Source organism: Cotesia typhae, unplaced genomic scaffold (assembly GCF_013202065.1).
Source record: "Cotesia typhae breed Kobodo isofemale line unplaced genomic scaffold, CoteBio_Ctyphae contig_50, whole genome shotgun sequence".
NCBI classification, from domain to species: Eukaryota; Metazoa; Arthropoda; class Insecta; order Hymenoptera; family Braconidae; genus Cotesia; species Cotesia typhae.
This window is the reverse complement of record NW_027423758.1, coordinates 2,114,217-2,140,829: the sequence shown is the minus strand read 5'-3', so window position 1 is coordinate 2,140,829 and position 26,613 is coordinate 2,114,217. Positions and strand designations below refer to the sequence as shown.

At 33.1% G+C, this 26,613-nt stretch overlaps 4 protein-coding genes across 6 annotated transcripts in view; 3 read left to right on the top strand and 1 right to left on the bottom strand.

The window, feature by feature from the left end:
• The window catches only part of LOC141531688 (ovarian-specific serine/threonine-protein kinase Lok), a 38,292-nt gene extending 34,754 nt beyond the window's left edge, over window positions 1-3,538 (top strand). For both annotated transcript variants that reach the window (XM_074249623.1, XM_074249624.1), the window contains 5 exons: window positions 59-340; window positions 1,094-1,347; window positions 1,432-1,635; window positions 1,694-2,032; window positions 2,625-3,538. In XM_074249623.1, the coding sequence (XP_074105724.1) occupies window positions 59-340; window positions 1,094-1,347; window positions 1,432-1,635; window positions 1,694-2,032; window positions 2,625-3,062 (1,517 nt within the window). In that variant the 3' untranslated portion in view covers window positions 3,063-3,538. The remainder of the gene's footprint in view (window positions 1-58; window positions 341-1,093; window positions 1,348-1,431; window positions 1,636-1,693; window positions 2,033-2,624) is intronic.
• A 161-nt stretch (window positions 3,539-3,699) lies between these two features.
• Window positions 3,700-22,861, top strand: Gart (trifunctional purine biosynthetic protein adenosine-3 Gart). 2 transcript variants are annotated; one of them, XM_074249621.1, is made up of 4 exons: window positions 3,700-4,083; window positions 4,931-5,025; window positions 5,785-7,590; window positions 7,754-8,005. In XM_074249621.1, the coding sequence occupies exons 2-4, from the start codon at window positions 4,945-4,947 to the stop codon at window positions 7,871-7,873; spliced, it is 2,007 nt and encodes a 668-aa protein (XP_074105722.1). In that variant the 5' UTR covers window positions 3,700-4,083; window positions 4,931-4,944; the 3' UTR covers window positions 7,874-8,005. The 2 variants fall into 2 exon arrangements, with proteins under 2 accessions (XP_074105722.1, XP_074105721.1); XM_074249620.1 differs by adding an exon at window positions 22,121-22,861 and having other exon boundaries at window positions 3,808-4,083; window positions 5,785-8,532.
• LOC141531696 (uncharacterized) lies at window positions 9,038-12,264 on the top strand. Its single transcript, XM_074249632.1, has 2 exons — window positions 9,038-11,091; window positions 12,134-12,264. The coding sequence occupies exons 1-2, from the start codon at window positions 10,551-10,553 to the stop codon at window positions 12,151-12,153; spliced, it is 561 nt and encodes a 186-aa protein (XP_074105733.1). The 5' UTR covers window positions 9,038-10,550; the 3' UTR covers window positions 12,154-12,264.
• A 520-nt stretch (window positions 22,862-23,381) lies between the features above and the next one.
• LOC141531691 (dnaJ homolog subfamily C member 28) lies at window positions 23,382-26,331 on the bottom strand. Its single transcript, XM_074249627.1, has 6 exons — window positions 26,103-26,331; window positions 25,749-25,880; window positions 25,579-25,671; window positions 25,166-25,519; window positions 23,630-24,065; window positions 23,382-23,549 (listed from the first exon to the last, which is right to left on the bottom strand). Exons 1-5 carry the CDS (start codon window positions 26,211-26,213, stop codon window positions 23,661-23,663), a joined length of 1,095 nt encoding a protein of 364 aa, XP_074105728.1. The 5' UTR covers window positions 26,214-26,331; the 3' UTR covers window positions 23,382-23,549; window positions 23,630-23,660.
• Between the last annotated feature and the right edge of the window lie 282 nt (window positions 26,332-26,613).

The following is a 26,613-nucleotide window of genomic DNA, read 5'->3' as shown; positions in this document are numbered from 1 at the left end:
TCATTTTGTATTTTTTTAAACTTGTTTACTTACTGATTTATTTTTTTTTTTATTCCAGATTTGACGAAGGATAAATACACCCTAGGTAGAAACCCAGATTGTGACATTTGTTTCAGTGACGAAAATAGCGAAATTAAATTGGTTAAACATTATAAAATAATCAGCAAAGTACACTGCATTATTACAAGAGAAGTTATTAACAATAAAAATGACGTTGTGATTTTTATTGAAGACAAGTCTTCCAATGGAACGTTTGTTAATAGGAAATTAGTTGGTAAACAAAACAAAATAGCGCTCGATCATGAAGATGTTATTTCATTCGCAAGGCCTGAGAATGCTGGTATTATTTTTATTTATAGATTTAAAATTTTTTTTATGGTTTAAGGGTAATTTTTTTTTATTTTTTTTTTTTTTAAAGAAATTACGCATTTAAAATATGGAAAAAAATTTTTTTTTAATTTTATTTGATAATTAATTATTATACTTAAAAAAAGAATTCATTTTTTCAAATCTAAAAAAATTATCAATTAATTTTATAAATTGTTCTGAGTAATCAACAAAAATAATTATCTTAAAATTTTAAAATTAAATGTAGGGTAGAAGTACAGTTTTTCGCCACCTTAGCACCGTTTTTGGCCAGTTAACATTTGAAATAATTTATAAAAAATTATAATATAACTATATTTTTGTTGAATTTTAAAAAATTTATATTAAAACAAATTGAGTTTGTAATGGTTTATTAATATAAATTCATTTCTATCGTTTATTTGAATAATAAATTGCCATAAACGGTACTTCTACCCTATACATTTAAAATTTTTAATCTGTCAAAGTATTAATCCATTTTTATTTAATTTTCTGTTAATGCGTAATTTCTTAAAAAAAATCTGTCTTCAGTTAGTAAAAAATTTTTTTTATAATTTTACAAGTTTAATTTTTTTCAACCAATTAAAATTTTAAACAAAAGTTGAAATTATCTTCAAAATTATGTTTAAAAAAATAAAATATTTTATTTCTCAATTCTACTAAATAAAACGGTTGAAAAAAAATAATTATAAAAAATTTTTGTTATTTTTATTTTATTTTTTTTTAGTTTACACATTTATAAGTATAAAAGCTTATGACACAAGTGGTTTGTCTGATACATTAAGGTCTAAGTACATTTCATTGAAAATACTTGGTTCAGGTGCTTGTGGCGTTGTGAGAATGGTATATTCCAAACAATTAAGCAAATCATTTGCTGTTAAAGAGATCTCTAAAAAAAAATCTGGGATTATGTCCAGATCCCCTTTCGATGATCCTGACCGGATTATGAACGAAGTTAAAATACTACAAGCATTAAAAAACGTAAGTAATCTTTATTTATTTAAACTCTTATTTTTATTACCGAATCTTCGATTAAAAAAACTAATTAATATTTAAAAATTCCAGCCGTTCATAATAAAAATGGCCGATATAATAGACACGCCATCGAATTTATTTATTGTTCTGGAATTGATGGAAGGTGGCGAATTATTTGATCGAATCAGAGTTAATTCTGGCTTATCTGAGCAGCAAGCTAAATTTATTATTTACCAAATAACACATGCTGTGAATTATTTGCATAATCATGGTATAACTCACCGAGACCTAAAGGTAATTTTTTTTTTTTTATATCGAAATATATTAATTTTACAACAAATAACTTTTACAGCCAGAGAACATTTTGTTAGCATCCGATGACGAGTACCCGCTGGTTAAAGTATCTGACTTTGGTTTATCTAAATTTGTTGATGCTCAAACGTTCATGAAAACATTTTGCGGTACACCGATGTACGTAGCGCCAGAGATATTGAAAACAAGTGGACGTGGCGCTTACACTAATCAAGTTGATGTATGGAGTCTCGGTGTGATTCTTTATGTGACACTCAGCGGCTACGTTCCTTTTGCCTCAGACTGCAAAGAGATATCCCTTCAAGAGCAAATAGTTCAAGGCAATTGCAGGTTCCCTCAGAACAAGTTCGGTAAAGTCTCGTCTGTCGCCATTAGATTGGTAAATTTATTTATTAATCTTTATTATTAAGAGTATAAAAAAATTTTTGTGTCCAGGATAGTCATATGATAAAATCGGTTATTTTAGTGAAATTTAGTGTCATTATAAAGGTCTTGATTTGAATTTGTACTTTTTCAAGATTTTATGACATTCTCACCGATAGTCAATTTATGATAATAAGTATTTAGGCTGCATTCGAAAATACTCTATCTCTAAATGCATAATTAAGAAATGACCTTTTATCTTGTAAAATATTTACATTTTTAAAGATACAAGCTCATCCCGATGTTACACTCATCGAGACCTTTCATTTGAGTACCCACATCAATTTTTCATATATTTTATATATTTATATATATTATATATATGTATATATGAAAAATATATCAATAATGCATGTGGGTACTCAAATGAAAGCTCTTGATGAGTGTAACATCGGGATGAGCTTATATCTTTAAAAACATCAATATTTAAGAAAGTACACTGCAATTTAACAAAAATCATTATTTATTAAAGCCTTATTTTATTATTTATAGTTCACAAGTCGTTGTAAAAAATTATTTTAACTAACATTAATTTCTCAATTCAACAGATTAAAAACATGATGACTGTTAATCCCGTTAAGAGATTGACAATAAAACAAGTAATGACTGATCCATGGTTGGAGGATCGGGTTATAAGGCAGCGCATCAACAAGTTGATCGCTGATTACAACACTGAGAATCAATCTCCAAATATTCCTTTGGTTGGTGAATTATCACCGCCAAGACCGTCGATTCAACAACAGCTTTTGGTCCAACGGCAGATGCTGAGACAAGACCAATTGCAAATTCAGCGGCAGCAATACTTACGTCGGCATAATTTAATTCAGGAAGAGCAGAGACCGCAACAACAGCAACACCAGCTTATTATTTTTCAACAACGAGCTTTCGCAGCAACAGCTACTCAAGATGAAGAGCGAGATGAGGAAGCTGAAATGAGTGATTCTTTTGAAGTCTGCCACATTGATAAACGGCCTAGATGTGAATAAAAATTAAGATTGAGTATTTAAAAATCTAACTCGATTTAAAATTTGACTTTTAATTTTTTCACAAGTATTAAAAGTACAAAGTATCAGTGGGTTGATTTAAAATGTGCATTAATTTTATACAATTAAAATATTTTTTACTTCTTATAATTTAATATTTAAGTAATGATTAGCTGTTATTTATTGACGCCATGTAATTGTGCTGAATTTAAGCGTTAACTATTGAGATTTATTTATGACTATTAATTACAGAAAAAAGACTTAATTTTTATTGTTAACGTTTAAAGAGTATTAATTATTAATATTAATAATTATTATTAAAATATAAATAGTAGTGTAAATGCATAGTTGATATAAAAAGTTCCAAAGGGCCTAAGTATAATAATGTATGTATTAAGTGTTAATTACATGATGTTAATATTTAATTTTGATACAACTGACTATTGATAATTGATAAATATATTAATTCTTCATAATAATTTTATTTATTTATTATTATCAATTATCATTATCATTTTAAATATTTTTTTAAGTTTCAGGCTTGACAGTGGTACTTATAGAAATTTTTTATCTGCACAATTGGATTTGCTGTTAATTTTATTGAAGATTTATTTTAAATCTCACGGGTAGGATAAAGTACTAGCAAATAATAACAAATGACGTCAAATATAAATAGTAGTTATTTGAATAAACAAATAATATATTTATTCTACTTATGAAATTTCAAAATGTCCAAGTCAAAGTTTATCAGCGTGATAGCGATAATACAGTTATATACTGACCCCCTGTGGATAATTGTTAAAAATTTATTGAAAATATTAATACTTTATTCTCAGTTTTAGTTTTCAGATTACATGTTACAGTTCGAGCAAGTATTACTGAAGTTTCAAGTGTTATAAACACCTGTTGACACTATATACACGTTTTTATATATAGTGTGTAAGTACCACGTGCTATTCAAACATTAGACGCAAGTACTCGGTTTTTATTTAAGCCGTGTTTTATTTAAGAGCTGATTAAATAGGTAAGAAATTAATTTTTATAAATTTAATTGATAAAAAAAAATTAGTGGAATTTGGGTGGGTTACTAAAAAAATTTACTGACTTGTAAGTAATGTAATTTAACAGTGAACTTTTTTTTGTATAGGTTAAAAAATTCATCAAATTTATACTGCTAACTAGAAATAGTAAATAATAATTGTTTATTAAAATTAATTTAGTTGAAAATAATTTAGCAGATGCTTAATATTTTTAAGAATTTTTTTTACAAATAAATAATATCAAAAAAAAATTGACTTGTAGAAATTTAAAATAATTAATAATGCAATTTTTTATAAATAATTTTTTTGAACAAAATTGTTTGTTAAAAAAAAATTTAAAAATTATCTAGTGACTGCTAATTTTAATGTCATTAATTTAGTAGATATTTAATAGTTTTTAGAATTTTTCTAACAAATAAATTATAGCAAGAATAATTTATTAAAAAAATTTTATTTTTAGAATCTCTAAAAAATTATAAATGCAATTTTTTAAAAATAATTTTCTAGACCTAATTTATTTTTCAAGAAAAAAAAAATTATCAAGTATCTGCTAATTTTAATGTCATGCAAAAAAAAATATAAAAAAAAAAAATTGAATTTTGAAATAAAATATAAAAATGTAATTTTTTAAAAATAACTATTTGAAACAAAATGATTTGTTAAATAAAATTTAAAAATAGTCAAATGATTGCTAATTTAAGTGTTAATATTGTCTTAATGAACAAATGACAAATTGTTAGATTTAATTATTTAGAAAAATCATTTAGATTTAGAATTTATTGGAAAAATTTTAATAATTAGTGAAATTAAAGTATTTGTTTTTATTTTCAGATTTGACAAACGAAATGGTTGGCGAAAAAGTTTTAGTTATTGGCGGTGGTGGACGAGAACATTCTATTTGTTGGAAACTAGCTCAATCTCCTCATGTAATTATTAACGATAGTAAAACTTATATTTATAATAGCAGATGTCCCCATTTTGGGCCATAACTAGACGAAAAATTAACATTTTCAAATTTTTTTAATTTTACTTATTTTTACGGCGGATTTATGATAAAAAAATGTCGTGAAAGAAAAAAATAAAAATTTCGATAGCTTTTTTGCTTTCAAAAGCTGAAAAAAAATTTTGGCTCATGTTTTTGGATAAAATTTATATTTTATCTTTTTTGATATTTTTTTCTAAAATACATAAAAAAATGAATAATTAAAAAAAAAAGTTGAATATCAAAATTAAAAATTTTTGAATATATAAATTTAAATTTTGGATCGAAGAATTACAAATTAAATTTTAAAATATTTTTGTTTTTTAGAATTAAAGTTTTGAGTGAAAGACATAATGCCAAAAAATTATTTAAAAAAAAAAAAAAATATTTATTTCTATCTACATTTTCGACCATCCGACATCTGCTGTTTTTATTATTGATAAGTAATCCTAAAGTTAGTTAAAGTTTCTATTTTAAAAATTTTTTTTTATTCATTAAATTGGACCAAAAATATATTTTTAAAAATTGCACTTAAAATTTCTCAATTTTTTTTACAAATGGAATTTAAAAAAATTTTTTTTGTAATAATTTTCTCATTAAAAAAATTTGCAAAAATTTGTAAATGTCGGCTAACTTAATTTTCATGATTGATTATATTATTTTTTCATCAATAATCTAATACAACATTTTCCAATTAATTTAGGTTGAAAAGATCTACGTCTTGCCTGGAAATTGTGGTATGGAAAAGATAAGCAAAGTGACTCTGATAAACCTGAACGTAAAAAACAACAAAGAAGTATCTGAGTGGTGTAAAAACAATTCAATAAGCCTGGTAACAGTTGGCCCGGAAGAATACTTAGCAAACGGAATCTCCGATGAATTAAAAACCAGAGGAGTGATGTGTTTCGGTCCGGAGAAATCAGCAGCGCTGATAGAATCCGACAAAGACTGGGCAAAGTCGTTTATGGACCGACACAAAATTCCCACGGCACAATGGCGATCTTTCACATCGGCTGAAGAAGCTAAATCATTTGTAAAAAGCGCGCCATTCCGGGCGTTGGTGATAAAAGCGACTGGTCTGGCGGCAGGTAAGGGAGTCGTGGTAGCTGCCTCTGAAGAGGAAGCATGTCTCGCAATTGACGAGATGCTGGTTGACAAGAAATTCGGCGCAGCAGGAGAGACAATCGTCGTTGAAGAGCTGCTCGAAGGAGAAGAAGTTTCCATGCTAGCGTTCACCGACGGGAAAAGTTTTAAAATGATGCCACCTACTCAAGACCACAAAAGAATATTCGACGGCGACCTGGGCCCCAATACCGGTGGAATGGGTGCTTACGGCCCCTGTCACTTACTGACTCCAGAAGACCAAGAAGTGGTTAGAAATAAAGTTCTTGAATCGGCGATTCGCGGATTCCAGGATGACAAACTTCCATACGTAGGCGTGCTGTACGCCGGGCTGATGCTCACCAAGTCCGGGCCGAAAGTCTTGGAGTTCAACTGTCGATTTGGCGATCCAGAGACTCAAATAATCATGCCCTTGCTGGACTCTGACCTCTTCTTGATAATGAAGTCATGCTGTCAAGGCAATTTGTCTTCTCTGAGCATCAACTGGCACGCGGATAAATTCGCGGTTGGAGTGATTCTGGCGTCTCGGGGCTACCCAGTCTCTTCCTCAAAGGGCCAGGTGATAACCAACATCAGTTCCATAGAATCACGTCCAAATCACTTCGTCTTCCACAGCGGAACAGCTTTGTCCAACGGCGAAATAGTGACCAACGGCGGAAGAGTCCTGATAACAGCCTGCCTGTCTTCTTCCCTGGAATCCGCAGCGGCAAAAGCAACCATTGCAGCCAGAGAGATTTCATTCGACGGCAAGCAGTTCCGAAAAGACATAGCGCACAAAGGAATCGCTTCGTCGATCCTAAAGTCCGGGACTTTGTCCTACAAGAGCAGCGGAGTTGATATCGAAGCTGGAGATTCCTTGGTAAGCCGAATAAAGTCTCTAGTTTCAGGAACTAATACGTCAGGAGTGCTGGGGTCCATCGGAGGATTCGGAGGGCTTTTTGACACTCGCGCAGCCGGGTTTGTAGATCCTATCCTGGTGAGCGGAACTGACGGAGTCGGGACTAAGCTGAAAATCGCTATCGAGACCGGCAAGCATCAAACAATTGGGATAGACTTGGTAGCCATGTGCGTCAATGACGTCCTCGCTCATGGAGCTCAGCCGCTTTTCTTCCTTGATTACTTCGCTTGTGGCCACCTGGATGTCAATGTAGCCGCTGAAGTGGTCAGTGGCATTGTCGAAGGCTGCAACCGAGCTGGCTGCTCGCTGATCGGCGGTGAAACTGCTGAAATGCCGGATATGTATGCTAGTGGAGATTATGACCTAGCTGGATTCGCTGTTGGAGCTGTTGAGAGGGAAAATTTACTCCCCAGAAGCGGAGAAATCGCTGAAGGTGATGTAGTTATCGGGTTGCCTTCTTCGGGAGTTCACAGCAACGGGTTCAGTTTGGTGAGAAAAATTCTTAAATTAAATGGAAGTTGCTTGCATGATACTGCGCCGTTTTCCATGCGGACTTTTGCTGAAGAGTTGCTGGAACCGACAAGAATTTACACGCGTAATGTTGTTGAGGCTCTGAAGGCCAAGGTTGTTAAAGCGTTTGCTCATATTACAGGCGGAGGATTGGTGGAAAATGTCCCGAGAGTTTTGCCGCCTGGACTTGCAGTTGTTCTTGATGCTGAGAAGTGGAAGATTCCGAAAATTTTTGGCTGGTTGGCAACTGCTGGTGGAGTAAATGAACCAGAGATGCTGAGGACATTCAACTGCGGAATTGGAGGAGTCATTGTTTGTGCTAAGCAGCATCAGAATAGAGTTTTAAAGCTGGTGCAAGCTGAAGATCCGGTTGTTGTTGGGTCTGTGGTGAAGAAAACCGACAAGCCGACTATGGTGGTGAATTTTTCACGCGCTATTGAAAGCGAAATGCGTCGGCATGTGCCGATGTTGATGCAGAGACTGGTCTCGCCGTGCAAGAAGGTGGCGGTTCTTATTTCTGGCAGCGGGACTAATCTTCAAGCGCTTATTGACGCTACTAGAGACCCGGCGCAGAGAATCTGCGCAGAAATAGTTCTTGTTCTGTCGAACAAGCCCGGAGTCGAAGGACTGGAACGGGCCAAACGCGCTGGCATTCCCACCACCGTTATTAAGCACGTGGATTACAAGACACGCGAAGAGTTTGATGAAGCTATGGATCTGGAGTTGAGCGCTAACGGAGTAGAAATAGTTTGTCTTGCGGGCTTTATGAGGATTTTGTCGGAGAAATTTGTTAGAAAGTGGAAGGGCACTTTGCTTAATGTACATCCTTCACTGCTTCCAGCTTTCAAGGGAGCTAATGCTCATAGAGATGTTTTGGAGATGGGCGCCAGAGTTACTGGGTGCACTGTTCACTTTGTTGAGGTTGGTATTTTTACACGCTTTTTATTCGCTTCACTTGTATGTTTGTATCTTTGTAACCGACTTCTTTGGGCGCGATTTTGACGCACTTTAAACTGCCAGATTTCGTTCAAACTTTTTAGATTTATCGAGGACCGATGACAATATACTAATTTGATAAAATTATTCCATTTTTCAATTTGCAAAATAAGATTTTTGTTAATTTATATAATTTTTATCTATATTCGATAAGGCAGAAATTTTATTTTTACAACCATTATCTTTAGACGATTTATCTAATATTAACAAAGTGCATGCTGGTAAGTTAGTTGCCAAATAATAGTTTAAAATTAAAAAAACAAGCTATTATAAATAAACCAAACTAAAAAGTAGAAAATAAATAATAGTTTAAAAAAACTAAAAAACACTTTTTATAGAAAACCGAACTAAAAAAATAGAAAATAAGTTTTAATAAATTTAAATTAAGAATAGTGTAAATAAAAAAAATTTATTTTATTTAAAAAAAAGCGTGGGGTGCTTTTTAAGATATTATAAAAATGATAATCACTCTACTCATATCTATCGATAAAATAGTAGGGTAGCAGGGGGAACTGGCTCATCCGGTAAAACAGATTTGTGGGTTCATGCCCATGCTAAGTATCATCTGTCGATATGAGCGACCTGTTTTACCGACAGTTTGCGGATATGGTCGAGGTTTTGCAGGTGGCGCTGGTGGTGAATCCCGCTGCCATCTTACTGTCCGCCATTTTCCCGCCATTTTTAAAATTTATCCACCATTGTGAATTCGCTATCCGTCATCTGGTGGCTGCTATCTACCATCTGATGGCTGCTATCCGTCATTTTGATTTGTGAATCCGCCATTTTGAATCTGATTTCCGTCATTTTGAATTCAAGTTCAACATTTTGAGGTTAGAAAAAAGCATCCTCAACTATTAACCCGCCTTCGGCTCGGCCATAACAGATCAATAGTTCAGGATTACGCATTTGTAGTATGATATATCCATGTTCTATATATTTAAAATGAAGTTATGATAACTGCTTGCGCGAAGGATTTTACGCAGCGCCATCTGGTGGCAGCTTGCATTACTTCTAACTGCGTAGTAGATGACATCATCAGACAGGTTTGAACCTGTTCAAGGTCGCGTAACTGCGCAGTTTTCTTTGTTCTATTTCTAACTGCGTAGTAGATGACGTCATCAAACAGGTTTAGACTTGTTTTTGTGAAAATGGTGGGGGAAATTTCTATGAATCAGATGACTCATTCTGTTCTAGAATTTTTTAACTGCGCAGTAGATGACGTCATCAAACAGGTTTTTAGGTAGAGGAGTGGGGGTAACTGCGCAGTATTTTCTGCCTATATAAGCAGCTCGCCGAGAGCGTACTTCACAAAAACGAAGTACATCTCTCATGATTAAACAGTATTCAGTGTTATATAAAATATAGTTAAGTTCAGTGTTGTGAAGTACGCGAGTATAGTCCAGTGTGCAAAAACTATTGTGTAGTGTACATAACCTATAAACAGTCACATAACCTTTAAAAGTGTACATAACCTATAAACAGTCTACATAACCTATAAACAGTGTATATAACCTACAAACAGTGTATATAACCTATAAAAGTGTACATAACCTATAAACAGTGTATATAACCTATAAACAGTGTGCATAACCTTCAATATTGTGTAAACAGACAGTAGTGAAGTGTGCGTCTTCCCAAGATGGCTCAACCTAACTTCATTGAGGCTCTCAAAAACTTGGTGGACACTATTGCTGTCTCATATGCTGATCTGTTGGGAGAGCAGCTCACTGATAATCATCGTCAAAGGTGTTTAAGGGTGTGCAATGAAACTATCCAGTACTTCAACACTATATTACTCGATCCTGGAACATCAATTCAAGTGAGACGAAGTGTTCAAGCACACATCAACCAACTCAACTGGTTTACCGATCAGTTCTCCAGACTCGGTAACCAAGTTGTTGGTGGAGATCTCAACCAAGGAGTCAAATGGAAGGACTTGGAGAATGCTTTCGCTGGTAACATCCAGACTGGATGTGTTATCAACCAGCATCATTTCTCCAGGCCTCACGGGACATCGTCATCAACAGGTGCAGAGTGTCTTGAGAGATCTGGCAGGGTTGAAAGTGAATGTTGAACTCTTTTGCACATTCCGGAAACAAGAAGATGTAGAAGAGCGAAAGTCTTTCATCACCAAAAGCCGCGAGATTCTCCCTGCCACATCTCTTCAGGATTGGTTTAGTCAACATGTCTATGACAAATTACTTCAAAGAATTGAAGATTTTGAGCATGAGGGTTCTGGATGGAGTCTGCTTGGACCGAACAGCTTGATGGTGACTATGTCAAGATTCGCACCAACCCAAGTTGGAAACTCCACCTTCATCAGATTACCGCAGGATATTATCAGGAAGCATGCGGTTACGAACATCCAGAACAATGATGAATTCTGCTTCCTGTGGTGTGTCAACGCTGCCTTGCATCCACCAGTATTGGTTCCAGCTGTCCCTTCAAGTTATCGTCACTTCAGCGTCAGATTGAACTATGAAGGTATTCAATTTCCAATTAAACTTAATGATGTGCCGAAATTTGAAAAAATGAATAACCTTAGCATTAATGTATATGGTATAGAGTCAGAATTCACGGGTAAAAAGTCTGAAAAAAGCACTATTATCCCATTATATTTAAGCAACTTCGAGTCAGAAATACCGACAATACATTTATTAATGATTAAAAAAAGTGTAAATTATACCGATAATTTAGATAATATTGAGTCAGTCTATCACTTTGCATGGATACATAATCTTTCTGCATTAATTAGAAGTCAAATATCTCTAGGTAAACATAAATTGTACTTTTGTATTCGTTGTTTGAATCATTTCAAATTAGAAAAATGTTATTTAGAGCACCGAGTAGACTGTTTTAAATCTAACAAAGTCCGCATGGAATTTCCCAGTGAAAAAAATAAAATTTTGAAATTCAAAGATTTTAAGTCTAAAGATACTGTGCCGTTTGTAGTTTACGCGGATCTAGAATGCACACTCGAACCCCCGGGAGATGATGAAAAGACAATTAATAAACATGTTCCACACAGTATTGCTTACTATGTACATTGCAGCTATGATAACACACTCTCCAAATTTGAATTAAACCGTTCTCCTGATTGCATTAACTGGTTTGTTAAACAATTAGGGTCATTAGCTCTGAACTTTGAAAAAATTCTAAAGAATCCTATTAAAATGAAACCATTAACGAAAGAGCAACAAAATAGACACAACCAGGCAACTATGTGTCACATCCGTGAAAAACCAATCACTTCTGCTTCAGATAAAGTTTATGATCATTGTCACTTCACAGGTAATTACAGAGATGCTGCACATAAATCATGTAACGTTAATTATCAAAAATCTACCATTATCCCAGTTGTCTTTCATAATTTATCCGGCTACGACTCACACTTCATAATTAAGTCCTTAGCTACAGTATTTGAGGGTGAAATTTCATTATTACCAATCAATAAAGAGCGTTACATTTCTTTCACAAAATCAGTTAAAAATACTTCAGTCTCTTTAAGGTTTATTGACTCTTTTAGATTCATGGCCTCCAGTTTAGAGAAATTAGCTTCATACCTTGATGACAAAGACAAACAGATTACGCTTGTTGGAAACTGGGCATAATTATGAGATCACAAACATCAGAATAGTTAGAACACAATTTGGATTCAACGTTGAAATATGCTTGGACAGCACTTGTTCAACGTTTCTCCCTGCTGCATGCAACCAGAAGTTTTTGAATAAGCCGCATCTACTTGCAAAGATGAAGAATATTATCAATAATGGTGAAAAGATTTATTTGTATGACATCGGTACATCATACAATAAATTTAAATTCATTTACACACCATCTATACCAACTGTGCAATTAATGAAAAAGTTTAAATCTATGTAATGTTACTAATATATTTCGTATTTATTATAGTAAGGTTTATAATTAAAAACCCAAAATTATAAAAAAGTTTTTCTTTATTTACTATTTTTAATTACATCATGTTTATTTACTATTTTTAATTACATTAAGTTTATTGATTAGTACAGGATCAATAATTTCATTTATTTGTTGTATTCGTCGGTGAAATCGTTCTCCGTCTCTTGCTGCTTGTTCCCATGATCCTTTCCTCGCTTGTCTGGATGCAAAGTCCCATACATACATGTAATGTATGGTGGGTTTGGGATCAAACTGCACCGTTAAGTAAGTTTTCTCACAGTGCTGCTGATGGGATTGTACTCAATTATTCGATCGTGAATTATCAAGCAGTAAGCAGCAGTTTGATTTGGAAACTGTGCTGACGATTCAAACTCCAGACGTATATCCACAGGTCCAGACTTGATTGACTCGTTCTGCTTGGAACAGTCAATTATATACAGAGGTGCTTTATTCAGAAAATTTTTTTTAGCCAATAGCGGTTCAGCTTCTTTTCCATAGTAAGCACTTTGAAAATTTGTGTACATATCATACATCAAAGCATACTGATTATGCACAATGTTGAGGTTCAAATTTCAATATGGATAACTCTGAGAGTCCAAGAACAGCTTAATGTCTCTAATATTGCAGTGGTCAAACTCGCTTGCATTTTGATCCGGTTGATTCTTTCTTGCTGTTTGGAATCCAAGGATAACAAAACGAGGTTTCTCAAGCTGATTTGTTGTTTTGATTATCCAAATATGCTTGTTGGTAGCTGGTAGCAGTGGATACTCATACAATTCCCAAGTCCGGAAACTGATTGGGATAGCTGGATCGGAGGTTATGTAATTCAACACCTCGATTTTTTGCTTGTCAGACATTGTTATATACGGTACAATCCACTCAATTTTTTGAATCGTAATTGACACATTTTCATTCTCAACGGTAACAACATAAGCATTTTGATCAGTATTTGATCTGATCAGTATCAATTCATGCTTGGCATTCACGATAATTCGTTGATAATCTTCAGCAAATCCAAGAATGAAACTCAGCGGTACTGAGACATCAAAGTAACCGCTATTATCAGTCAGCTTGTTGTCATCTTCATTAACAATCCAACCAGCATTTTCCAGAATATTTTGTTGTCCCGGGCTCAGAGAAGCGTATCCTTTCATAACACTGGTGATACCAACATTCTTACATCTATCGATTTCTACACCATTGAGCTCATAACGTATCTCTTCAAACATATGACAAACAGCCATGTTGACCATCTTCGTAGTAGCACTTACAGCAGTACCATCAGCTTTCCTCATTCTTCCATAAAAATGTAATGTGCTCTTGCTTGGGAGCAAGCACAGATCTTGATGTTGAACAGCAATCCTGATTTCATCACTGTTGTTGAATGTTGATGATGCATATGGCAAGTGTGAATGAGCTTCACAGTGTGCGATAGATTCATCGAAAATAATCGATTTTTTTATATCTAAGATTTCCGCCATGGTATAACGCAAGCTAGACAACAAAAATTTATTTTTATCTTATGAGAGATGAAATGAATCTGAAGCATATTTATAATGATCATGTCAATACAGACATGTCGTACAACTCATTCAGAGATTTATGCTCGGCATGTTGGAATAAATATGGGTTTGTGGTAATAGATAAAGACAGTGAATTGAACAGTGGTAGGTATCGCAAAGGATTCGACTGCTTCATTAGTATAAATTGAGGTACTTTAGAGTGTGATAGTCATACATGCTGTAGACGTTAACCTGTCAACATGAAGCCTGAAGAAATATCAAAGCAAAAAGATATTCTGTATCAGATATCTCAAGCCAGTGATGCCATCCGACGGAAGCACAAGATGTTGAAGTTGGGTAAAGATACAGCTGAGAAAGCTATGGAGGAAATATTCAAGCCTATTGTGACACCACTCCAGAGTATAGTTGAATCTTCAAAGTTGAAAGGGGAAAATATTAAAAAAGAAGAAAAACCACAGGTTTAAAAACAAGAGGTTGAAAAATCTTTGTATGATGATCCAGAAGTATACAACAGTTTAATAACAGATGATGAAAGTTCATTTGATAATACAGCACTTGCTATTACTCAGCCACCACCATCAACAAGTACTCCAGCTCGTAGAAATCCTCTTCTCACTAATTATCTACAACGTTTAAGTAAAAACATAAAGATAATGATATGAGATATGGTGTACGCAGAAAACGTGGTGAAATGCATATGGGTGATTCACCTATTTCATTTGCAAATGATACAATAACTGTCAAAGAAAAAAATTATCCAATAACTCCTGGGTTGTTGGAATTATTATTTAGAAAATCACCAGAGGATGCACTCATCACCCCAGATGATAAGAAAAAGTACTTGGACATAATTCAACATACCAACGCTCATAGGAAAAATTATGACCCAAATCGTACTATTTATGAAGATACAACAATCAAGTTCAATAAATACATTGCTGATTTTATCACCAAGTTCAGTAGAGGGTTACCAAAATATATGATTGCAAGAAAACAGAGATTACCAATGGACTATGTTTACTGGGATGATCCAAATGAACTAGTTGATCGTTTGCGACTACTTATGGCATCTCAAGCTGCTGGAAATCCAAGTCACACGAATGAAATCATATCAATTATTAAAGAGCTTAGGGAGGCTGGAGTTATATATTAAAAGCTTCTGAAAAATTAAATCATTCGCACGCTGACAGTCAAAGTGTTCATAACCATGAGCATCGATATATTTGGACGTCCACTGGACAATAACTTAGGTCAACGAGGCCCTGCTAGTAGAGGTTTCAATGTAACTTCTGATGGAAACTATAACATTGAGAATAAAAGGTTGTGCAATCTCGGTAATCCTTCAAATGAACATGATGCGGCGACACTGCAGTTTGTAATGAGACAGATGTCTGAACTGAATAAAAGTATAGACAGTGAACAGAAAGAGATTATTTCACATTTACACTCTGAAATAGTAATACTGAAAGCTGCTGTGAGAAATTTGCAGACAGCTATTGAGGAAGTTAAAGCAGTACTTTCCTCTCATCAAAATAATATCAAATATCTCGTTAATAATTTCAATGGAAGAGAAAAAGGTGGTGATAGCTGAAGAGCTTCACAAACCAGCTCGCAGGAACTATAAATGTTGTCATGTTGATATCCGAGGTCTCGATGAGACTTAGCAAGCCGACTTGGTTGAGATGATTCCATATGCAACAGTCAATAAAGGATACAAGTATCTGCTTACAATCATAGACATATTTTCTAAATATGCCTGGGCAGTTCCAATTAAATCAAAAAGTGGTGGAGATGTCACTAGTGCTATGAAGTCTGTACTCCAGCAAGGTCGTGTTCCTAAGAATCTCCATGTTGATCAGGATAAAGAGTTTTACAACAAAGAATTCAAAGATCTGATGAAGCAGCACAAGATAAATCTGTATTCAACATTCAGCAATCTCAAAGCATCCATATGTGAACGTTTCAATAGAACACTCAAGACTAAAATGTGGCGAGAGTTTACAGCTCGCAGCAGCTACAAGTGGACTGATGTACTTGATGACTTGGTAAATACATACAACAACACCAAACATAGTACCATCACAATGAAACCTATTGATGTTACCGCTGCTCAGGAGAAACAACTATTGGAAAATATATATCAACCACTGAAAACCAAATCGAAGCAGAAGTTCAAAGTTGGAGACAAAGTCCGAATCAGCAAGTACAAGCATGTTTTTGACAAAGGATACACGCCAAACTGGACAACAGAAATCTTCACAATCAAATCGGTGCAGAATACGAATCCAACGACGTACAAGCTCGTGGACTATCAGGATCAACCAATTGAAGGCGGATTTTACAACGAAGAACTCAGCAAAGTCAAATATCCAGATGTATATCTTGTTGAAAAAGTAATTAGAAAACGTGGAAATAAATACTATGTTAAATGGTTAGGCTTTGATACTAAACATAATAGTTGGATCAATAAATCAGATATATAAAACACAAATTATATTTACATTGTTTTTATTTACAAAACCTTAATACATAAATCCTTAAAAATATATTTACATTATTTTTACTATTACAAAACTTTTGTCTCTTATTATTATTTTCATCATCTACAATCTTTCTTTTCTTAAAAACTAGTGAGCCTTTATAACCCCAAGGCACAGTATCAGTGCTTGCCTCAATGAGTTGACGTTTGTCATCAGCCCAACTGAGAGCAAGTTTCTCCTGTTTTACTGTGTGCACTTGATGTTTTTTGCTTTTTATCATATACTGCTCTTTCTTCAACAGCACATTTTCAAAAAGACATCTTTTGAAGTCATCAAACATGATGGTCTTCAAGGCTGATCCTCCGATACCCTTTGCCCTTTTCTTGATTCTATCCTTTTCCTTCTTAGGATCATGGATTTCTAAGGCATACAATTTGGCTCTGAGACCCACGAACTCGGACATGATTTTTCCATTGTTCTCATCCTTCATGAGTCCCAGAACCTTTTTGTTAACAAGGGGCATGTTGAAGACGTTGTTAGGTGGGTAATCGGAAGTATCAAACCTTGAGATATCACGTTTGATGTCTTCATAGATGTTGGGTACATTGAATTGGTAAATTAAACTGTCAGTGTCAGTGTACAATAGTTTTGAATCTTTTTCATAATTTTTCATAACATAATTGTAATGAAAGTCATAGATATAAGTTTTGGATAAATCTAATATACTAAACCCTACATAGATCGGCTTGTTGAAGCAAACTCTTACTTGTTTTAATTCAACTATAACCATATCCTCATCAAAAATTGTAAGGCTGTGGAAGTTTGGTCTACATACTAAATCTGATACATTGTATCGACCTTGCCACTTTGTTCTCAAGTATACATCCTTATATTTTCTAACATTCTCCATCGTCTTTCCAAAAACCGCATTATTCATCAATTTATAAAAGTTCTTTTCGAACTCATTTTTTGCAAGCTTTCGACATTCAGTATTTTTATCGATATATGATTTGAGCCAGTCTGATTGCTCAAATTTCAAGACTCGATGTATTTTCTTAAGAACTAAACCTAAATCTAAATATTGCTTTAAATTCTTATAATGTATTACATAATTAGACTTATCATACAGAGTTGTCGTGAGTTTTTGTTGTTTGCTACCAGGTGGTACAAAATGTTCCGGGCATAAAGGTAGATCTTTGTGTAGATCATGTAATTTCTCAGGATAGTGTAGATCTACTTCAAGGATGTAGCCTACACTCTCATCATTATTGAAAAACTGATCTATATTGTCTACATTTTCAACCCATTCAAATTTACCCTTGGGTAAAGACATACTCATCGCTGCGCCATACAAATTATTTACATCATCGTACATCAGGTATGTTTCGGGGTTGTTAGAATCAAAATCTTTACCCATGTACCGGTTGTTAGCTTCAGCGTGTCTATTAGCACACATCGATACCCCACCGCGAACACCCTTCTCAATGAAAAGAAGCATCTCAGGATCAGTTAACAGTTCAAGTTCTACTTCAGTATGCTTTAACATTGCAGCGTTTGATAGACCGGGAGCAGTATAGAAATGAAGTGCATCGAGATTGTACGTCTTGAAACAACTAAGTCTAAAGTTTTCAAAGACATCAGCCAAGAGAAGTACGTCAGTCTTCAAATACAAGTCTGAGTACTCTCCCAGCGTGTTGATTTTAAATTCACTCCAAACTACTTGAGCAAAAGCATAGTCATCATCAGAAATAGTTGAGTTTGTTAATTTTGAATAAAATGATTCCTGGTTAGGTAACTGTGTCTCGTCTAGTCTGTCAATACTGTCAATGTACTCATATGGGAATACACCCTTACGTATTGCTAGTTTAAATTTGTCAGGGTCAGGGTAGTGTAGTCGCGTAATCTGTTTGTCTTTGTCATCAAGGTATGAAGCTAATTTCTCTAAACTGGAGGCCATGAATCTAAAAGAGTCAATAAACCTTAAAGAGACTGAAGTATTTTTAACTGATTTTGTGAAAGAAATGTAACGCTCTTTATTGATTGGTAATAATGAAATTTCACCCTCAAATACTGTAGCTAAGGACTTAATTATGAAGTGTGAGTCGTAGCCGGATAAATTATGAAAGACAACTGGGATAATGGTAGATTTTTGATAATTAACGTTACATGATTTATGTGCAGCATCTCTGTAATTACCTGTGAAGTGACAATGATCATAAACTTTATCTGAAGCAGAAGTGATTGGTTTTTCACGGATGTGACACATAGTTGCCTGGTTGTGTCTATTTTGTTGCTCTTTCGTTAATGGTTTCATTTTAATAGGATTCTTTAGAATTTTTTCAAAGTTCAGAGCTAATGACCCTAATTGTTTAACAAACCAGTTAATGCAATCAGGAGAACGGTTTAATTCAAATTTGGAGAGTGTGTTATCATAGCTGCAATGTACATAGTAAGCAATACTGTGTGGAACATGTTTATTAATTGTCTTTTCATCATCTCCCGGGGGTTCGAGTGTGCATTCTAGATCCGCGTAAACTACAAACGGCACAGTATCTTTAGACTTAAAATCTTTGAATTTCAAAATTTTATTTTTTTCACTGGGAAATTCCATGCGGACTTTGTTAGATTTAAAACAGTCTACTCGGTGCTCTAAATAACATTTTTCTAATTTGAAATGATTCAAACAACGAATACAAAAGTACAATTTATGTTTACCTAGAGATATTTGACTTCTAATTAATGCAGAAAGATTATGTATCCATGCAAAGTGATAGACTGACTCAATATTATCTAAATTATCGGTATAATTTACACTTTTTTTAATCATTAATAAATGTATTGTCGGTATTTCTGACTCGAAGTTGCTTAAATATAATGGGATAATAGTGCTTTTTTCAGACTTTTTACCCGTGAATTCTGACTCTATACCATATACATTAATGCTAAGGTTATTCATTTTTTCAAATTTCGGCACATCATTAAGTTTAATTGGAAATTGAATACCTTCATAGTTCAATCTGACGCTGAAGTGACGATAACTTGAAGGGACAGCTGGAACCAATACTGGTGGATGCAAGGCAGCGTTGACACACCACAGGAAGCAGAATTCATCATTGTTCTGGATGTTCGTAACCGCATGCTTCCTGATAATATCCTGCGGTAATCTGATGAAGGTGGAGTTTCCAACTTGGGTTGGTGCGAATCTTGACATAGTCACCATCAAGCTGTTCGGTCCAAGCAGACTCCATCCAGAACCCTCATGCTCAAAATCTTCAATTCTTTGAAGTAATTTGTCATAGACATGTTGACTAAACCAATCCTGAAGAGATGTGGCAGGGAGAATCTCGCGGCTTTTGGTGATGAAAGACTTTCGCTCTTCTACATCTTCTTGTTTCCGGAATGTGCAAAAGAGTTCAACATTCACTTTCAACCCTGCCAGATCTCTCAAGACACTCTGCACCTGTTGATGACGATGTCCCGTGAGGCCTGGAGAAATGATGCTGGTTGATAACACATCCAGTCTGGATGTTACCAGCGAAAGCATTCTCCAAGTCCTTCCATTTGACTCCTTGGTTGAGATCTCCACCAACAACTTGGTTACCGAGTCTGGAGAACTGATCGGTAAACCAGTTGAGTTGGTTGATGTGTGCTTGAACACTTCGTCTCACTTGAATTGATGTTCCAGGATCGAGTAATATAGTGTTGAAGTACTGGATAGTTTCATTGCACACCCTTAAACACCTTTGACGATGATTATCAGTGAGCTGCTCTCCCAACAGATCAGCATATGAGACAGCAATAGTGTCCACCAAGTTTTTGAGAGCCTCAATGAAGTTAGGTTGAGCCATCTTGGGAAGACGCACACTTCACTACTGTCTGTTTACACAATATTGAAGGTTATGCACACTGTTTATAGGTTATATACACTGTTTATAGGTTATGTACACTTTTATAGGTTATATACACTGTTTGTAGGTTATATACACTGTTTATAGGTTATGTAGACTGTTTATAGGTTATGTAGACTGTTTATAGGTTATGTACACTTTTAAAGGTTATGTGACTGTTTATAGGTTATGTACACTACACAATAGTTTTTGCACACTGGACTATACTCGCGTACTTCACAACACTGAACTTCACTATATTTTATATAACACTGAATACTGTTTAATCATGAGAGATGTACTTCGTTTTTGTGAAGTACGCTCTCGGCGAGCTGCTTATATAGGCAGAAAATACTGCGCAGTTACCCCCACTCCTCTACCTAAAAACCTGTTTGATGACGTCATCTACTGCGCAGTAAGAAAATTCTAGAACAGAATGAGTCATCTACTGCGCAGTTACCCCCACTCCTCTACCTAAAAACCGGTTTTATAACGTCATCTACTGCGCAGTAAGAATATTCTAGAACATAATGAGTCATCTACTGCGCAGTTAGGAATAGAACAAAGAAAACTACGCAGTTACCATGACTTTGAACAGGTTCAGACCTGTCTGATGACGTCATCTACTACGCAGTTAAAAAATTCTAGAACAGAATGAGTCATCTGATTCATAGAAATTTCCCCCACCATTTTCACAAAAACAAGTCTAAACCTGTTTGATGACGTCATCTACTACGCAGTTAGAAAATTCTGGAACAGAATGAGTCATCAACTATGCAGTTAGAAATAGAACAAAGAAAACTGCGCAGTTACGCGACCTTGAACAGGTTCAAACCTGTCTGATGATGTCATCTACTACGCAGTTAGAAGTAATGCAAGCTGCCACCAGATGGCGCTGCGTAAAATCCTTCGCGCAAGCAGTTATCATAACTTCATTTTAAATATATAGAACATGGATATATCATACTACAAATGCGTAATCCTGAACTATTGATCTGTTATGGCCGAGCCGAAGGCGGGTTAATAGTTGAGGATGCTTTTTTCTAACCTCAAAATGTTGAACTTGAATTCAAAATGACGGAAATCAGATTCAAAATGGCGGATTCACAAATCAAAATGACGGATAGCAGCCATCAGATGGTAGATAGCAACCACCAGATGGCGGATAGCAGCCACCAGATGGCGGATAGCAGCCACCAGATGACGGATAGCAGCCACCAGATGACGGATAGCGAATTCACAATGGTGGATAAATTTTAAAAATGGCGGACAGTAAGATGGCAGCGGAATTCACCACCAGCGCCACCTGCAAAACCTCGACCATATCCGCAAACTATCGGTAAAACAGATCGCACATGTCGACAAATGGTACTTAGTATGGACACGAACCCACACATCTGCTTTACCGATGGAGCCAGCTCCCCCTGATACCCTACTAATATTTATATCTATTGACCCATACATCCCACGCTTTTTTAAAAATAAAATACATTTTTTTTTTATTTACACTATTATTAATTACATTTATTGAAATTTTTAACACTATTATTAATTTAAATTTATTAAAACTTATTTTCTATTTTTTTAGTTCGGTTTTCTATAAAAAGCGTATTTTTTAATTTTTTTAAACTATTATTTATTTGAGGTGAAACTTTGTGTCTTGGAAAGACTTATCGGGACTAATATATTTTTTTTTTTTTTTTAGGTTGAAATTGATTCGGGAGCAATAATCGAACAGGAAGCAGTACCTGTTTTACCGGATGACACGGTTCAAACTCTTCAAGAAAGAGTCAAAGTCGCTGAACATAGAATTTATCCCAAGGCATTGCAATACCTTGCGACAGGTCGTATTGGATTGGATGCTAATGGCAAAATTTATTGGAACCATTAATTGGAATCTTTTTTCTTAAAAATTTCCATAGTTTTGATTTTATATTTTCTTATGTTGTTTTTTTTATTAATAACTTTGTATAAATGAAAATAATTAAAGTCATTTTATCACTTTCTTAAGGTAGTTTTATAAAAAAAAATTACTTTTCAGAATTTGATGAAACTTGGCATACAAGTACATTGCGTGCTTAAAGGTAAAAAGGCTTGTAACAATTTATGTGCCCTTTTACCTTTGCAAAAGTAAAAGAGCGCATGTGTTTTTTTATTGCCAATCAAGGAGTAGACACATTCTACACTTGAAATTGAAAAAAAAAAATTTTAAAAGTAAAAGGACGTATTTCTATAATTATACGCCCTTTTACTTTTATGAATTCGAAATTTTGGTGATCTAAAGGTAAAAGGGCGTATAACTTTTTTTCGGCCAGTTTACAAAGGAACATATTCGTAGTTTAAAAATGTGAAAAAAAAAACTTTCTGTGGTACTAGCGGCGTAAAAACTCAACTGTACAATTTTTTAAAGTTACAAAAGAAAATATATCCAAAAAACAATAAAGAACGCGTGATTATTTTTCTCGCTTTTTATTTTAAGAAATAGTTATCATAAAATTTAAAAACATGAATAATTATCATGAAATTATAATGTTTGAAGAAAAATGGGAAATTTTTAAATATTCAAATGTTATAATTTTTAAATATTACTATGTTTTAACAAAAGCGGGAAATTTCAAAATATTTGAATGTTATCACATTAGACAATTATGTAGAATAAAAAAAAAAAAATTAATTGTAATAGTTCACTCACGACATATTAAAATAGCTATATTTTTCATTCTCTAGTGCTGCCTTTCTCACGGACTATCTCTTATTCGTTTTTACTAATGATTACTTTTATTTATCTAGCTAGTTAATTGATAATTTATTAAAATTAGCAGACTTTTAATAATTCTTTTAATTTTTTCATTGATAAAACTATAAAAAAATTTTTAAATTGCATTTATTGCTTCTTAAATTTTCTAAATGTGAATTTTTTTATTTTAATAAATTTTTCAATAAAAAAAATTATAAAAATGATCAAATATCTGCTTACTTAATTTTTTATTTCATAAAAAATTACACAATCAGAAGCTTGGGAATTTTTTAGGATCATTTTTACAAATATCAATTTTTTTAAAACGATCGTAAAATCCCTTTCATGCCAAAAGATAATAAAATTTGTGATTTTTCATTCTCTCGCCGCATCACTTCTGCAAAAATTTCATTTTTAATTACAATTATCTCAAGTTTGATCCGGTCGATTTTTTTTTAATTTTAACAGCGTATGTACCTTATTTCGTTTATGAGTGAACTATCTTAATTCAAGTTTTTTTACAATCAAATACCCAAGAAAGTAAATCTAACATCCCAGTAGACATTGAATTATTATCAACTGTCATATTATCTCTAGATTTTTTATTTTGAAAAGGAGAAGGTGGCTTTTTAATAACTTTTTCAGCAATACTGTTCAAGTCAATTAACAACATTTGTTTCTGAAGAATAGGCACAAGTAAATTGTATGTATTAATTTTTTTGTTTATATTTTTTACAGTTTCTTGAGAGTTTTTTAATGCGTTTTGCCATAATTTATCCTCGTCAAATGACAGAGGTGCAGGGCCCAACTCATTTCGTACTGCCGTCAAGTCATTTTCTAATTCTTTCGTTTCTTCTCGTATTTCTTTTGACAGCTGTATCCATTCTGGGGTGAATCCATTGTCGATTAATATCTAAAAAAAAATATTTATATATATCATCTTTATAATTAAGAGAACAGTTTGGAAAATCCAAAAGTGCACGCCGCATAATCTTATCTTCATAATAAAATTAATTAAAATAAAATACAAAAAACAAAATAATAAAAAACAGAAATTTTTGCTTTGGTTTGGTTATAAAAATTTTTTTTTCAAAAGATATGCAAATTCAAAATTTCAAAATTTTGTTTGTTTAAAAGGGGACACTTAGGGCTCTTAAAAAAAAAGATATTCTGGAAAAAAAATTTTGAAAAATGCCAAATTTGTTAAATTTTGAATTTTTGAAAATCGTTAAAAATGAAGTTCGTAGTTAAAATTTTGGCTCAATTTTTTTGTGTTAAATACCTAGTACTGATCTTAAAAGATCCTGAAATTTTTAGAAGAGTGTTTTTTTTTTTTTTTTTTTTCAAAAATATGAATTTTTGAATTTTCAAAAAAATTTTTTTCGTTTTTTGCAACTTTTAATTAAGGAATGTTATCCAGATACATTGTATTATAATTTTGATTATTAAAAAATTAAATGCATGACGTGAAAATAGTATGTAATAAATTATTTCATTCTTTTTTTTTTTTTTTTTTTTTTTTAATTTTTGGACATTATTTTAAAGTCATCCTTAACGTAATAAATATTAAAATATTTATTATTTTTGAAAAAATAATAATTTAAAAGATTAAATAATAAATAATGAACTATTTCATAAGGAACATGTATTTTAAATAAATAATTAAAATATTTTATAATTATCAATTGTAAACTATTGATACTTTGCAACTCCAAAATTAATTGATTCAGAAAACTCTTATATAAAATTGAATTGCATTAATATGATAATTAAAGATTTTATATTTATACGGTATATCTAAATTTTTACGATAATAAAATCTTTTTGATTGTTTTTATCATTTTTGCATTTTTTTTTTCTTTAAAATTATTTTTCTTATGCCAAAGAAGTATAACTTCTGGCGCATGTCAATAACTACACACACTTTTTTTTATACATTTAGTATAAATAAGCTTTAACTGTAACATGCCGACTTACTAATCATATTAACAAAATTTTTAGGTAAATAACTACCTCGTTCAATTTATGAGTGACAAAATCAACATAAGGATTTTGTGCGCTAGCTCGATCTTTCAGCGGTTTTCCCATACCAGGCAGGTCTTTAAACTCTCCTTTGTTCATAGACTCCTGAATCAAGTCTTCAACCAATCTATCAATACCAAAACGCGTTTTAATATCTCCAGCACGACTCTTGTCCATTCCTACCAGAGTATTTCTCTCAGCAGCTTGTATTTTCTGCAATCTGTGCTCCATTACATTGTCGACGGCTTTTTGCGCTCTTTCTTTAGTATGTCTTCTTTGTCTTTCTGACGGCGTGCCTATGCCAGTGTCGTAGGCCAAAAAATGCCGATGTTGAGGTGCTGTATGCTAAAATTTTCATCAAAAGTATTAATATAAAAAATAAATGATTTATTAATGCTAATTACTTTGATATCAAATTCTTCGACTTCCGGCAATGAGTCATTGTCCTCTTTGCAAGAACTTCTTTCGCGTTGAATCAATCTGTATGCACTTTCAATCTGTAACAAATTCAATTAATTAAAAGGAATTTCTTCTCGATTTATTAATAATTTATTCATTAATAAAAATAACTTACTTCAGAAAATTTCATCGAATCAGCCGCTGATGACCCGCTGTCTGGATGGTATTGTTTCGCTAAATGAACAAACGCTAACCTCAAATCTTCATCTTCACAATCTTCCCTTAATCCAAGTGTTTCATATGATTTCTAATTAATTTAATCAGATTTTTTATTTATTTTATTTCAAATTTAAAAAAACGGTCGACAAAGAAGAAATATTAAAGTGCATTTAAATTTTAAATATTCTATAAATTTTATTGTTTTTTAATCCCACTGGCGTTATTTAAATAAAATCGCTAGTTTTTTTTTTATTTTTCTCTTGTTTAATATTTAAATAATTTTTATTATAATTTTTTAAAAATGAATTACCTTCAATGTCCGATGTTTGTAGCGACATTGTTTTATGTTCACGTTTAATCTTTGCAAGCAAAAACTTAACTTATTTATAGAAACCGAACAAGTAGGTGAATAAACTAACATTATTAATAATTAAATACTCAAACAATTAATAAACTACTTATTTTATCATTTAAAATTTTTTTACTGCGTAAAAATTTGTATTATGTCACTTTCAGAACATATGATTTAATAAGTACTTATATATTATGTGCTTATGAAGTTTTTCATACGGTTTATTACTGATGAAATCAATAGTCACTACAGATGAATATGTTGGGATTCATATTATCAGCAATTAGTAACTTTGGTGATTTTTAAAACGGAGAGTTCATGACGGGATCTGCAAGAAATTTTTTAGCAGCTTAGTTTGTGATTTTTTACGTAAATGATAGAATTCAAATTTACGCGCGCAAGCGCGCGCCTTGACTATAGAGTTTGCATATATTTTCATGCTTATGATACATTCAACCAATCACATCAC